Here is a 15,982-nt window from a genome sequence, read left to right on the forward strand (position 1 = left end):
TTTGAGCCGAAGCAGCTTATGCCCTCACAGAGTCTGATTCAGCTTTAGGTAAATCCGCCTTCCCGATGGCATTTCTTTTTCTTCCCATAGCTTTTCCTTCACTCGCCTACCGCTGAGCTTGAACCAGAGACGAGGGCTTCTCTTACCCCTTAAGAAGCCCTTTACGACTTTGAACTTACGCCTTCCTTTGCTTGTGGTAATAACTTGTAAAGGCAAGAATTTTGTGTCTCTCCTAATTCCAACCTCCTGCTTCATTAACATATATACTAACTGATTCAAACCATTATTGCAACCCATCGTTATCTTTCCATGCCACAAGAGCAAATTTTCTAGTTTCCATAGGCAAACTCTCAAATGGATCGTTTAAATAAATTATCACGTCAAGTATGAACATGGATCTTAGATTGTTTGCATTGCATAGAGATTACAGTTTGTGCTAATGTGACCCTACTAGTCATAGACAAGTGGTTAGCTTTCCATGAAAGCATCCTCTTCCTAGCCTTCTGCAAAATATAAACATAAGATTTCTTGGTTATCCTTTTAAGGAGATGAGAAATAGCAAGATATTTGTCAAACTTATCAATATGCAAACCCTAGCTGAGAGCTAATCTGTGCTAACAACTTGAGTAATGTTTTTAGAAAAATGAATTTGAGTCTTAAAGGCATAACTTTCTAACTTCAACTGGAGTAAAATTTTATAAATTACAAACAACATCAAATAAGATAACTTTCTAACAACACGAGATCTTCTGTAAAAAATAGATGGAATGAAGCATGCGCACCACAAAAAAGAGAAATAGGCTTCAAAGACTTATTATCCATAGCTTTATTAATAGCTTGAGAAAGCCTCTCCATACATAATATAAAGAGACAAAGACTCAACAGGTCACCTTACCTAGGCCCTTTAGAATGATAAAAAATATCAGAGCTAACACCATTCTATAAAATCTTCATAGAGCAAGTAGTAAAACATTCATGACAATCAGTTGGAGTTCCCAGCAAAAAGTCCCATCAAATTCTATCATAAGTCTTTTCTAATTCAACCTTGATAGCCATGAACCCAATGTTTCCAACCTTCGTTTACATCTTATGAATAATCTCGTGAGTTGTGATCACATTGACAATGATGGACAAAATTATTGAGACTAATCACTTAAAGGAAGAATATTTTTTAGCCTATTTGCTAGAATTTTGGTGATTATCATATAAGTGACGTTACATAAACTGATCGATCGAAAGTGAGAAAAAAAGAGTCAGGTCGAAGACTTTCAGGATTAAGATCAGTTAGTGGCATTCATAGAGAAATGCAAAGCTTGCCAGTCGAAAATACTTTTAGTCTCTTGACAAATGGCATTTATAGAGTTTGTTGATAAGACTAGTAATTTTCTCAATAACTAGATTTATATCTACCCCAAAATATTTTAGGACTATTATTTCTAAATATACCGTATAATATGAAGAATATTACCTTCAAGAACACCTAAGAAAAGGATTAATGCATGTTTGGTTTAGTTATTCTGATAACTGATAATAACAGCCATTTAGTAGGTTGTTTGATAAAAATTTATAAATAATTGATGTTAAAATGTAACATAACCATAAAAACATATAATTGTTTTTTATATATTATCACATCACAATATATATTATCTTTTAAAGTGAATATATTAATTATTTATATTTTAATATTGTATAAATAAAAAAATTAATTAAAACGCTTTATAATATAACTTTTTATTATTTTTAAATAAGTATAAATAAATGGTCACATGGAATTATTAATTTGGAAAAAATAAGTAAAATATAAACTATGATAGGCCCTCCCGTTTTTGATATTTTTGGAAAATTTATATTTTTTTATCAAATAAATTACAGATCTATATTTGTTTGGCACATATATATGTTATTTATATTTTTTGGTTTCTCTCCATTTTATATGGAGTATTTATTTTATATTTAGTTTGTTTATATTTGGACATGTATGCAACTTTTAGAGTCTTAAATAGATGATGATCCTTATAACTTGAAGTTTAGTAACGCCGTCTATTCCTCTATTAAATTTAATGATTCAAATTTTTTTTATTCGTTATAAACAATTAGTTTGTAAATAATTAGACAATCTACGAAAGATTTAGAAGATTTATTTAGTCAATCACTTCAAAGAGATATCAATTTTTCAATCTTTTGATTCTTTAATTAGATTTTTTTATTCGATCAATCAACTCTGTTATACTATATTTTAATAATACCAGATTTCTTTTATGTATGGTCTTTAAAAAGAGGGGCTATGTTCTCTTTTATGATTCGTGTTACTTTGAAATTATAAATGAAATTCTAATATATTATATTTGAAAAATATGTAACAAAAAATAAAAATACAAACAGCCTTTGGAGAATTCTATTAGCTATTAGGTTTGACTAACTAAATAGCGGATTCTGATTTGTGGCCTAACCAAATATATTTTTTACTTTTTTTTCGTGGGTGGAGAAAGGCCGAAACCAAATGGCCACAAGCGTAATTCCACTAAAACTCGACCCCATTATACCAACAAATATCTAGTTCAAACATTAAAAAAATAGCAGCAGGTAGCAGCGGAAGATCTGCGCAAGCGAAAGACAGTGACTCCAAGTCTCCAACGCCAAGAACAGGAATATTACATAGTCAACCAAAAGCTGTGGTCTCTCAGTATAAAATTGCCACTTTGCAACATCAATCTCTCCTCACTACTGCCCTCCCTTTTCACTGTAGCTCTCTTTCATTCCCTTGGTCTCTGAGTCTCCTTTTTGAAGCTATGGCGGATCTGAAATCAACATTCTTGGAGGTCTATTCTGTTCTCAAGAAGGAGCTACTTCAAGACCCGGCTTTCGAATGGACACCAGATTCTCGTGAATGGGTCGAAAGGGTAATTTTTTTTCAACAACTTCTTTGTCATTATTTATTTTAGCTTCTTTGTCCTCCAACTTATTTAATTTACTTGTTTTGCTTGATTTGGTTTCTGGGTTGTAGCTTGAATCTTTAATCCATACTTATATGTCTGTTTTTGTTTAATATAATATGGAGAAGAATCCAGAAGGAAGTTTAGACTGGGTAGATTGGGTAGGCTACAACATGAAAACTAAAATGGTTACTAAGAATTGTATATATGTGTGTAATTAATGTTTAGATTGGGTAGTTTGAAATGGTGAAAAGGAAGTTGATGTAAAGATGGGAATTTTAGAAATTATGCCAAAACAAGCAAATTCCTAATTGCCGTGAAAGGGTACATTTTTCCAATTGAGATAATTATATAGTGTGAAATGTGGGGAGGTTAAATGCTGCCGTGTTGTTGAGTCTGCCTTTTATTCGACACACACTTCACCATCGTCCTCAAATGTTAAGCAAAGTTGTTTCTTTTTTCTTATTTCACTCATTCTTAGTTAAATTTCCGTATTAGAATTTCCTTTCAAAGTAAAAAATGAGATCAGCAATTTGCTTGGTTTGTGTAATTTTGACAGGAAAATTTGTTTCTAAAAGCTCTATTCTTGGCTTTACAATGGCTATAAGAACCATCTTTGTTATCATTGATTTGGTGTGGTGACTGTAGCCGTTGGACCAAGGGGTATAGAACGATAGGTTGCTGTTTTTAAATGCAGCATTTTTGAGAATTAAAAACAGCAGTGCTCCTTTGCAACCAATGCAACTCAAATGCAGTTCTGAGTTATTGTCCAATATTAGCTTTGAAGCTTTAAGAACACTTGATTTTTTAATGCATAATGATTATTTGGTCCAACACTATTTGGTTAGTCTTCTCTTTTATTCAATAATAACTCATGATTGTTCCTTCAGCAATTTGCTTGAAATTCACTAACCACTGTTTAGTATTGGCTGATCTCATTAATATTAGTTGCTGTAATTGTTTAGCTATTGTACCCTGGAACATGGTTAATATTGAAAAGCTTTATCTGAGTTGCATAATGCACTTTTAGTAATTTTGCTTTTCTGACTTTCATGTGCTCTATTTGTTGCAGATGCTGGACTACAATGTGCCTGGAGGTAGGCATATATCAACATAATGAAGAAATTCATAATTAATTATCAACTTGTGAAACTTATGTTGTCAGTATTAGAAAAGAAAAAGAAAAAAACCATGCAAGGTATGAAGGGTTGAAAATTACTGAAATTATTATCAACTGCAATTCTTTTTTCCCAGGGAAGCTGAATAGGGGGCTCTCTGTGATTGACAGCTACAAATTGTTGAAAGATGGACAGGAATTAACAGAAGAAGAAATCTTTCTCGCAAGCGCTCTTGGTTGGTGTATTGAATGGGTATGGCTCTGAGAACTGAAAACCTTTGCTGTTCTCCTCTGCCGAGGCTATTGCAGAATATGTCCACTAGTTGAAGTAGCATTTTCTGTCAGTTGCAGAATTGTCTCATTCTTTGTTCCATTATTTTTGCAGCTCCAAGCCTATTTCCTTGTCCTTGATGATATTATGGATAGCTCTCATACACGACGTGGTCAACCATGTTGGTTTATGGTGCCCAAGGTTTGTGCTCATCATGAACTTGACTTTTTTGCTATAATTAAGTTTTTTGTTTTCCTTTTTTGCTGTTAAAACAATGACCTTTGTTGAATTATATGTTGCAGGTTGGTCTTATTGCAGCAAATGATGGGATTTTGCTTCGAAATCACATTCCCAGGATTCTTAAAAAGCACTTCCGAGGGAAAGCATACTATGTAGATCTTCTAGATTTATTTAATGAGGTAATTAACTTGCTAATATTTGTATTATTTCCTTCTGACTGTGACAATATAATTATAATTTATTCATGCTATGCTTACACAGGTGGAGTTTCAAACAGCCTCAGGACAGATGATAGATCTGATTACAACACTTGAAGGAGAAAAGGATTTATCGAAGTACAATTTATCGCTGTGAGTAAATATTGACATATGTCTATCCCTAAAGCCAAGGGTGTCACTGGACTCTAAATATTGGGGACTAAAAATAAGAATGATGAAGATAAAATAAACAAATAAATAACTATAGATTTGGGAACAATCTTGGTTTTCAAATTATGGGTTCACACTTGCATAATCATAAAAAAATATGTATAATTATCCTTTGAGTATTATTCTTATTCATTAAATATCTGAAAAGGAACAGATAGTTATATGTTTTTCATTTCAAACTGCATATATAAATGTCTCTAAGTAACTATTCAATTGCCCAACTTTCTGTATGCCACTGACTGCTGGATACCTGAAAGTTCTGTGTTACATGACTATGTAGAAGCAAAAAAGGTCTGAGTTTGAACAATTTCTTGTAGCAGTTCAGTATAAGAAATCAATTTATGTTTTTTGAATTTCATCATGTAATTTATATCAAGTCATCTTTTCATGGATAAAACTTAATCTTTCCGTTTATTTTTTTATTTCTTTAGTTGATGTTGTTTGACAAGTTACATATAAATTGTCTGGGAATTGATGCAGTCACCGGCGAATTGTTCAGTACAAAACTGCCTACTACTCATTTTACCTTCCTGTGAGTATCCGCAGCCTGATTTATCAGCTTGTTTTAAAACAGCATTATCAGCCGAATTCAGTGGCTTAGTTGTGATTCCACGATTCCGATAACTCACTAAAACTACTCAGGTTGCTTGTGCATTGCTCATGGCTGGTGAGAATCTGGACAGCCATATTGATGTACAGAATATTCTTGTCCAGATGGGAATCTACTTCCAAGTACAGGTAATTTTAGACATGATGGCATCAAAATTTTCCTTCTCTTAGTCTGAGTTGAATCATAAAAATTTTCCTGATTGCATTTTTTCAAATGGAGGACTCAAATAATTTAACGATGATATATTTTCCTGCAACAAAAATTGATAAAAAGAGAGTGCATGGGGTTTTGCATTGCTATTTTCAAGGTTTAAGGAAACTGATATATGTAATTCATTCTAGGTAATCAAATTCTTTATCTGTGCCAGTTGTTACTTACTCTTTTTATCTGTGTGCAGGATGATTATTTGGATTGCTTTGGTGATCCCAAGACAATTGGCAAGGTGAGCTGACATGTGATGGTTGTATGATATTGAAAATGAATTTCATGCACAAACCTGCTCTCTCTATATATAATTGTAGTCCGCTTGTCTAGATGGAGTTCTTTCTGACATGCTTTAGTGAAGTCAGATAGGGACAGATATTGAAGATTTTAAGTGCTCTTGGTTGGTCGTGAAGGCTTTGGAGCGATGCAATGAAGAACAAAAGAAAGTTCTACATGTAAGATCAATGAATTATTTATATCATCTCCCCTCCTTATTCTAATGCGAGGTAGCTTCACAAATAGATAATGTTATTTCCTTCAGGAGCATTATGGGAAACCTGACCCAGCCAGTGTGTCAAAGGTGAAAGTCCTCTATGATGAGCTGGACCTTCAGGTATGAGCTTGATCTCAACCAATGGCTGCACTAAATTTGAGATAGAACATACATTACATTTCTAGCGTCTATATGCAGGTGTTTGGTAGCTTACCAAGTTACCAAATTTACTTTCTTTACTTGTCAGTTTGTTTGTAGAGATATTCCATTATATAAACCTTTAATTTTTCTTTTCTTTTACTTAATAATTCTTCAATTTCCACTTAATAGGGGGTATTTATGGAGTATGAGAACCAAAGCTATGATAAACTAGTAACCTCCATTGAGGCTCACCCTAGCAAGGCAGTGCAAGCAGTGTTGAAGTCTTTCCTTGCCAAAATTTACAAGAGACAGAAATAAAAGAAAAGAAAATAAGAATATGCAGAAGCACAGTCAATGATTGGATGATGCCGAATAATGCGATTTTATTTGGGAATTGTATCATTAATTTCCTAATTAAGGATGATTGCAACTCTTTGTTGAACATTTTGATATTGGTAGTCTTTGCTTATTTGAAATTTGATTGAATGATTCTCATCTTTAATAAGATTTTAATCCATTTGATACTTGGTTTGCTGAGCTTGAGCATTCATTGCATCTGCCCTCAAATTCCGTTAAGTGATGAGTTGATATTGACTTTGAAAGCTCCATTAGCCATTAATTCATGAGATACTGTTCCTTGAGCTTACCCCATTACATTAATATGGATGACCAACATATGGTTAGGCAGCTTACCTAACCTGTTTTTCTGATTGGGAAGGTTTGAGCAAATTAATGACTTGTGTTAGAAATTTGGTAGTTAGGATTAGGAGCTTATTGGCGGCTGTGAGTCCATTATTGGATAAACACACAATTTCCCTCTTCAACTTGTCTTTGATATTGTACACTAAGGAATAGCCTAACAGCAATTACATATAGGATTTGGTTATAGACCCATGTTCGAATCTCTCTCTTCCATACTAAAAAAAAAAAAAAATGTCTCTAATATTTAGTTAAGCCCAAAATTACCTTTTAAAATCAGTTTAGAACCAAAATTTCAGTTTATGATCAATCAACCCTAATTTGGGGATTGAATATAATATATGTATAAACCAAGCCAAGTTAAGAGTAGGTCTAAGTACCAATATTTCGTAAAATTGTCTAATATTTTGTAAAATAGTTCTCTCTCCTTCTCAAAATATTTTATAAAATTGCTGAAGTGTTTCTAAACATAAACTGCTAATTTTTTTTTTTCTTTTTAACTCTTTTTATATTCTCAAACTAACTTATGAATAACAAAATAAAATTTCCTTTAAATAATTTTAAAGATGAATTTTATCATATCATCTTATGCATTCAAGAAATTTTGTATTATTTTTAGGTCCGTTTGACAAATGAATTTAAAATGTGAAATTAATTTATAAAATTAATTCTAGTTAAATTTTTTTTTGAGAAAAATCAAATTAGAAATTTCATTAATTAGAAACTATATATAGATATGGGATACAAATCAATATGTTTTTATATTTTGCTTTAGAAAATCTAATGATAAACCACTTGTACAAAGAATAAAAAAACACAATCTTGATTTGAAATATCCGATTGAGTTGACATAACATAATATTTGAGTCATAGACGATCACTTGCTCCTCTTGGTGGCTATTGATGGCTATTGTTCGACTCTATAGTCTTTCTACAAGTCCGATCTGATTAAGTTCAAATTTCTTCCTTCTATTGAAGAGGAGATCTGCACTTATTTCTGCATAACTATCTAAATAATAAAAGACGCTAGACAAAATAAACATAATGGCGATAACAATAATTCAGAACTAAATCTGAGAATAAAATTCTAAAATATGGGCAACAATAAATCTCAATAATTATGTGACAATTTAATTCAGATCTATAAATAGATCTGAAGATTATTTGTAAAAAAAATAATAAAAAAAGAAAGGGATAACGACCAATGGTTGCCTATGGAAGAAGAAATGAAAAGTTTTAGGTTTTAGGTTTTGAGACAAAGAGAGAGAGGGAGAGAGGGCAATGAGATTCTTTTTTAAATTAAAGAGGATGAAGAGTTTTATTATAAAGCTTTGATTGTTTAAATTTGTACAATTCATTTGAAAATTTCATATTTTTTATTAGAATTTTACGTAATTATATTCAAATCCATAAAATTGAATTCGTATAATTTAATTCCTGATTTTTTTTATCAAATATAAAAATTTGGATTTATAAATGAAATCCGCAATTTTGTGGAATTCATTTATTCCAAATAAGTGGATAGTTACATTAACTAAGAATTTGGTTAAAATCTATATAAATATATAAAAGTTGAAACATAAAATCCATTCAAAAAAATACAAAGTTGAAACATAGAAGCATGGCATAATTTTAGAGTATTAAGGTACTTATGTGGCAAAATGTTAACCTATTTAGTTAGAAATAATTTTTATATTTTTAAAAATTATTTTTAATATAATATTATTAAAGAGAAGTTAATTAATATCGTTAATAATATTTTCAGTTTTTTAAATTAATGAAATTAATTATATTATTAATATTTTAAAAATATTTCGCTTTCTTTTTTAAATAATTAAAAATATAATTAATATTTATTCTCTTTGTTTTTCTTTTTTCACTATTATGGAATTTGTATAGATATCTATTTCAATATAAACGAAACTATAAACAAAATCAAATCATACTTTCAACAAAAAGAATGATTTATTTGCAAACATTATAAAACCATTTCCATGGTATTTTATTGATTTGAGCTTAATCAATATGGTGATGGCAATGAAAGTACAGAATGTATTCAATTTTCGATGATCAACTAAAGCATGCTTTTGTGATTTGTAATATTATTCCATAACTATCGGTGTATTTGATCAATATAAAAGCATTTTATTTATTATTACTATAATTAAGTGTTTATTTTTGTTTAACATAATGCCATCTAAATCATAGAACTCACTTTTTCATTGGGTTTTTTTTAATGAAATTAAAATTAAAATTTATTTTCTAACATTACGTGTGAAATAGAGAAATTTTTATAATAAAATTCATGCTTATGCTTTTTTTTTTTTTTTTTTTTTTTGGTAAATGGAGATATTACTTCTCAATCTATTCCAAATCAAGACAAACTTTGACGAATAATTTTTTTTAAGTTTTTAATGTTTATTGAATTTGTGCCTGAATTTTAGATTATTTAATTCAAAATAAATTCAATAATTGATATTTGCAAAGATTATTTTAAAACATATTAAAATACTTCTAGAAATTAAAAAATTTAAGCTTAATTATAAGCTTGGTTTATGTATGTATATGTTAATATATTGGTCCTTTTATAGGAATTTGGAAAAAAATAATTTTTATTTTCTTTTTTTAAAAAATTAGTAAATATAATATATTGAATATTTGAATTCTTAAAAATGATTATTTATTATAAATAAAATTATATTTTTATTTTTAAACATTATATAATACCCACATCCGAAGCTTAGAAAATCACTGTTATTATAATAAATGAGGTAGTTCGGTATTTTGGAACTCCTTAATGGGTACTGTCTTTGGTCTATTTGGTTGGTGAGAAACAAAATATTAATAATGATGACAGCAAGAACCCAGAAGAAGTGCTGGATTTGGTTAAAGTTAGGAGTTTTGAATTGTTGAAAAGTTAAAAATCAGATTGGATCCTTCAATTTTTGTGATTGTTATGATTTCCGATTGAGGTTGTAAGGCAGGAGGTGCTGTTAAAAGGAAGAAGTTGATTTCAGTTAAGCCAACTTTATGGATTAGCCCATGGTTACTTGAAATTTAATACTGACGGTTCCTCTTTAGGAAAACCGGGTTTTGCTGGTTTCTAAACTCCAATGAAGCTGAGTTGCTTGCAACTTTTGCTGCCATTGAGATTTTCACCCTTTCAAATGTAAAGCATTGTCCCTTGATCGTGGAATCAGATTCTAAAAATGCTTTATGCTGGATCTGTTAGAAGCAGAAGAGACCTTGGAAGTGGTGGCAGAATTTTAATAAGTTTGATCATTTGGTTGCTTAGCTTAACCAGGTTCATTTTGTCTTCACTCTTGGAAATGAGAATTGTTTCGTTGATTTTAGCTAAAAAAGGAGTTTCGGTTCACATCGGCCTTTATATAGCTTCTAATATTTGAAAATATCAATATAATGACAAACAAAGTATAGAAAACGCATTTAACGAGGTTATATTTACAAGGCAATTATTTTATCTTTTTCTCTCTCCACTTTAATTAAAAATGCATGAAAAACTCAATTTATGAACGAAATTTTAGTTCCCTGCACCATTTATAAGGCAATAATTCTCTTCAAATGATAGCTCATAACTTATAAGGTAAAAATTCTCTTCAAATGACTGTGCACAATTTACAAGGCAATAATTCTTTTCAAACGACAACGCACAATTTAGAAAACTGTGTCTATTCCAAACCCTAAATCAACGATTTTCAATTTTAATTTACATTCAAAAATTGAAGATCATACCTATCCAAACTCATACGACATCACGTAAGTTAGAAGACTGTGCTCATTTTGTTTTAGAATGTTATTTTAGTTTAGTTTGAAATGCTTTAAATATCCACATTTTGTTGTATTAAAAGGGTATTATTGTGTGTTCATTTTCTATTTATTAGTTATTATGACATCGTTTGTCCGTTATTTTTTGTTTTTAAAATGATTACATTTTGTAGAAAATACTTTTACATTCTCTTCAGTTTTTCAGACAATGAAGCCTTAAAAGCAAACAATAGATGTATATGTGTAAAAAAGATTAAGTCCAATTGTGTATGTATTAAATTTAACTGCAAACATGTATAAGTAGTGCTGATTCAAAAAGTTGGTTTACACCTTTTATTTATCTATGTAAATCTAGAAAATAAAAAAAAATATAAAATGCAAGCAACTTAATATAAAATGCACATATGCACCGAAGAGGATAGAAACAAATACATAATAAAACATCCGCAGACCCAATATATGTTCTCTACATAAGCTAAACTGCTTGTATTGCTTCCTTTACAATGCCTAAATCAAATTCAATTGAAGATACAATTTTAGTTTTCCGCAAGATTTGTTTTAATCGTTGTCTTATCTCAAATTTTTTAATTTTAAACCGTTACTTTTGAGTTTTAGTCATTAATTGACTTTATTGGGAGAAGAGAATATAACATAATTTACTTTGAGTGAAGAAAGGTGTAACAAATGCAACGTTGAGGGTAAATTTGAAAAAGGAAATTATTTCCTTAATCTTGTACAAATCAACTTTTGTCCAAATCAATGAAACTGAGGGAGTATGATAAATCTAGCTCCATTAATCAAAATTTTTAATCCACTAACGTCTGTGACCTTAGGCTTCCTCAAAGAATGGATTTAATTATTATTTTATAAGCTATTATTGAGTTAATTGAAACAATCTATCTATGTATATAAATATATAAAAACCGAAACTTAGAAGCTTATATGGCATAATTTTAGAGAGTAGGTACTTATGTGAAAAATATTAATCTATTGAGTTAGAAATAATTTTTATATTTTTTAAAATTATTTTTATCATAATTAATAGACAACTTAATTAATGTCATTTATAATATCTTCTGTTTTTTAAATAATTAATAAAATTATTAATATTATTAATATTTTAAAAACTTTCACTTTCTCTTTTGAAATAATTAACAATATCATTAATATTTGTGCTCTCATTTTCTTTTCTCCATTGTTATAGAATTTGTATAAATGTGTATTTTAATATAAATGAAACTATAAATCAAATCAAATCATACTTTTAACAAAAAGAAATAAATCTTTGCAAATAATATAAAACTATTTGCATAGCATTTTATTGATGTGAGCTTGATCAATATGGTTTGGCGATGAAATTACGGAATATATTCAGTTTTCGATAATCAATTAAGGTGTGATTTTATGATTTATAAATTATTTTATAACTATTAGATTAAAATTCATTTTCCAATTTCATTATGTGTGATAGAGAAATAATTTATAACATAATTGATGTTTATGTTTTGTTTGGTGAAGGGAGATAGCGATACTTCTCAACTTATTCTAAATCAAGACAAACTTTGGTAAAATTCTCTAAAAAATTTTAATGTTTATTAGGTTTAAGCCCGAATTTTAAATTATTTATTTAAAATGAATTCAAATAATTTATAAAGATTATTTTACAATTTATTAAAATATTTATAGAAATTAAAATTTTTAAGCTTAATTATAAACTTGATTTATGTATGTATATATTAATTTATTCTTTTTTTTTTTTTTTGCAAGAATCTGAGAAAAAAAAAATTTTTCATTTTATTTATTTTTTTATATTAGTAAGTATAATATATTGGATATTTGGATTCTTGAAAATAACTATTTGGAATCTTCAAAGTGTCCAATGGAAATTCTTTTCCAAGTGAAATTACCCGAGTTTCCTTTCTCTTTTTTTTTTTTTTTTTTTTTTTTTTTTTTTTTTTAACTAATGGAGATGTTTAAATTTATTAATTAATTGTAGTAATTTCATTATTCTATTGAATCTTTAATCGTTGCTAATTGATAATGGAAAATGCTTGAGAGGTAGAATAATAAACATGTGATAAAATGATTCAAGAAGATTTGTAAACCCGCAGCAAAGCGTAGTCAACTTCGCTTGTTCAATTCTAAAATACCAAAACTATAAATATGTCACGCGAATCCAAAATTTTCATTTTTTTTTTTTAATTTCAAAGTTTTGAAATTCTTTTTATTTTATTCGGTTTTCTATTTCAAAAAATATAGATTTCTCCATATATGTTTTTTTAAGGAAATTTCTCCATATATGTTAATCTCTTTCCTTTGATGGGGTTTTATTATATTCATTGAGAATAAAGGTTAATTTGATCCATGAACTTGTTTAGCATGATCAAAAGGGTCAGATTTGACCTTTTGGGCCAATTTAGCCCTTGAATTTATATAAAATAATTAAAACTGTCCAATTTCACTTTTTAGGCCAATTTAACTCTTGAACTTCTTTTGATTTTTATAAATTAATAATTGATTTAATTTAACATGATTGACTTTTTATCTTTTTTTGTCTTACACTAAGAACACTCAGATCAAACTTTTTCAAAACTTATTAATATAAATATAAAATTCATAAAAACATCTTTTCTTGTAATATGATGAATTTATAAACATGCATTATAACTTTAATTCATTCAACATGAAAAATGCATAGATTTCATAAGTGATAACCTAGTAATAGAGATTAATTTTAAAATGTTCAAATTAATACATATTCATAAATTCAAAACTATCGATCAAGGTAAAGAGTTATATAATATACTTTATATATCATTTTTCTATATTTTATAATTAATTAATTTTTTAATAAATTAGTCAGCTCGATCCTAACTACAGTTTTAATGTCTATATAATGATTTTCACATTGTAAGTACAATAAAGAATTAGAGGTTAAATTGACTCAAAAATGTCAAATATAATTTTTTAATAATTTTAAATAAATTCAGGGGTTAAATTGGCCTAAAAAGTGAAATCGAATTTTTTAAATAATTTTAGACAAGTTCAAGGGCTAAATTAGCCCAAAATGTCAAATCTAACCTTTTTTATCATGCTAAATAAGGTCAGGAAGCAAATTGAATTTTATTCCTATCAAATTGTCTAAGAGTTTAAATTAGTGGTAGGAATTTATTATTGACATTCAAATAACTAAGTTTGTTCAGTGTTTGTAGTTTAAAATAGCTCCCACGTGTAACGAGATTTTTGTCGAATTGTTAGTTCTAATGCTCAATCAATATAGTTAAAGAATATTGATAGATATTCAATTCAATTTCCTATTTCGATATTTTTTGGTATATGTTTTTATATATTTATAAATAAGTTTGTCAATATAAATGAAAGATTTATATTTTTCCATTAGAAAAATACTATTTAAGGATAATAAGTAAAAAAAAATTAATCCTTTAAAAGAATATAAAAATATCAAGTTATTTGTGTAGAATTTCCTAAAATGAAAAGGAATTTTATGAAACTTTATGAAAAAGATACAATCCACCGTTTCTCTCGTGATTTAATAACTTCATAGCATAAATCAAAAGTGATTTTATTGATCTTTTCATTAATATAAAAAGTGAAATGTGTCAAATTCGAATTTTATTAACCATAAAAATTTTTATCAATTTAATGAATTAATAAAATGTCTACGTAATTCTTATTCTTGATCGATTTTATAAAAATAGAAAAAGAAATATACCTGCAAACAAATCTTAGAAATCAATCATTCTTGGAAAAGGGGAAAAAAGTCAACATAATTTTTTATGGACCACTAAAAATAGTTTAAAGGCAAAAGAAAAAATCTGTTTTGCTTGTTGCTACTTTTATATTATAGTATGAAGGTGTATCCTATTATCATCAATAACCTTGAATTTATTGTTTTATTGCAATTTAATAATATTCATATCCAATTTTAAATAATTATATTGATTCTATTTTATTAAATTACAAAATTTATATCTTAAAATATATCATAATAGATTAAATTTATGTTTACTGTTGAGAATGTGTTACCGAATTTTTCTAAACTGAATTTTCATAAAATAGTATGAAATAAAATTTTAAATTCCAAAATATTTCGGAATAGAATCGAAATATGAGGGATATTCCATTATGTACAATTACACCTCTAAATATAATATTATTTAATTATTTATTTTAATAAATTTTTAAATTGATTGGTTTAATTATTTCCTACAAATAACTTATTCTAAAAATATATATATAATTTATAATTATTTATTAAGAAATATATTATAATATTTATTATTTAATATAAAATAGAAAATAAAACTCACTAAATGTATATATAAAATACAAAATTATGATATATAACACATTATATTAGCAAATTATATATATATAATTTTTTTTCTAAAAAAAACTATAAAATCAACTATTGTAGGTTTAGCAAAACATAAAAAAAAAAAAAAATTTATATTGATGCTCTGAAACAATGATTAATATATTTTATTATTACAATTATCTATCTATAGTATAAGATCTACAATATAAGTGCAAAAGATAATAAATCAAGTCAAGCTAATTCTCACTTTGAAAAAATTTATTATTTTGTTAGTATTTTATTATTTCATAAAATATTTTTTATTTTACGAATGCTTTTAGAATTTTAATAATATAAATTATTCATTATACAATTTATAGCATATAAATTAAATTACTTGCAACCAGTGAAATCAATGAATACAAAATATCACGATGAAATACCAGCAGAAAAATAATTTTTAAACATAAAATTTTTTGACTTAATTTTAGTTGATTAAAAAAATGCACGAACCTAACTAAAAGATCATATAATTAGATGATTATAAATACAAGAAGCATTAAATTAATTAAAAAAAATCCTAAATATTGAATTAAAATCACTTTAGCTATGGAGTATTTTCTTTCTGTGATTTTGAGAGTTTTTTTAACTTTAAGCCAACCAACAAGACTGAGGAGTCAAAACCCAACTGGGTCAAAAAGTCTAACTAATACGCGCAGTTGCCATTTTGAAATGTATG

At 27.7% G+C, this 15,982-nt stretch overlaps 1 protein-coding gene across 1 annotated transcript; it reads left to right on the forward strand.

Annotated features, from left to right (window-relative positions):
* Nucleotides 1-2,495: 2,495 nt before the first annotated feature.
* FPS1 (farnesyl diphosphate synthase 1) lies at nt 2,496-6,964 on the forward strand. The gene is made up of 12 exons (XM_012219426.2): nt 2,496-2,903; nt 4,009-4,033; nt 4,191-4,306; nt 4,439-4,525; nt 4,627-4,743; nt 4,826-4,914; nt 5,473-5,524; nt 5,635-5,730; nt 6,000-6,044; nt 6,172-6,261; nt 6,348-6,419; nt 6,630-6,964. The coding sequence occupies exons 1-12, from the start codon at nt 2,793-2,795 to the stop codon at nt 6,756-6,758; spliced, it is 1,029 nt and encodes a 342-aa protein (XP_012074816.1). The 5' UTR covers nt 2,496-2,792; the 3' UTR covers nt 6,759-6,964.
* The last annotated feature ends 9,018 nt before the right edge of the window (nt 6,965-15,982 follow it).

The sequence above is a fragment of the Jatropha curcas genome, chromosome 2 (assembly GCF_041381405.1).
Source record: "Jatropha curcas cultivar XTBG-Jc1 chromosome 2, XTBG_Jcur_1.0, whole genome shotgun sequence".
NCBI classification, from domain to species: Eukaryota; Viridiplantae; Streptophyta; class Magnoliopsida; order Malpighiales; family Euphorbiaceae; genus Jatropha; species Jatropha curcas.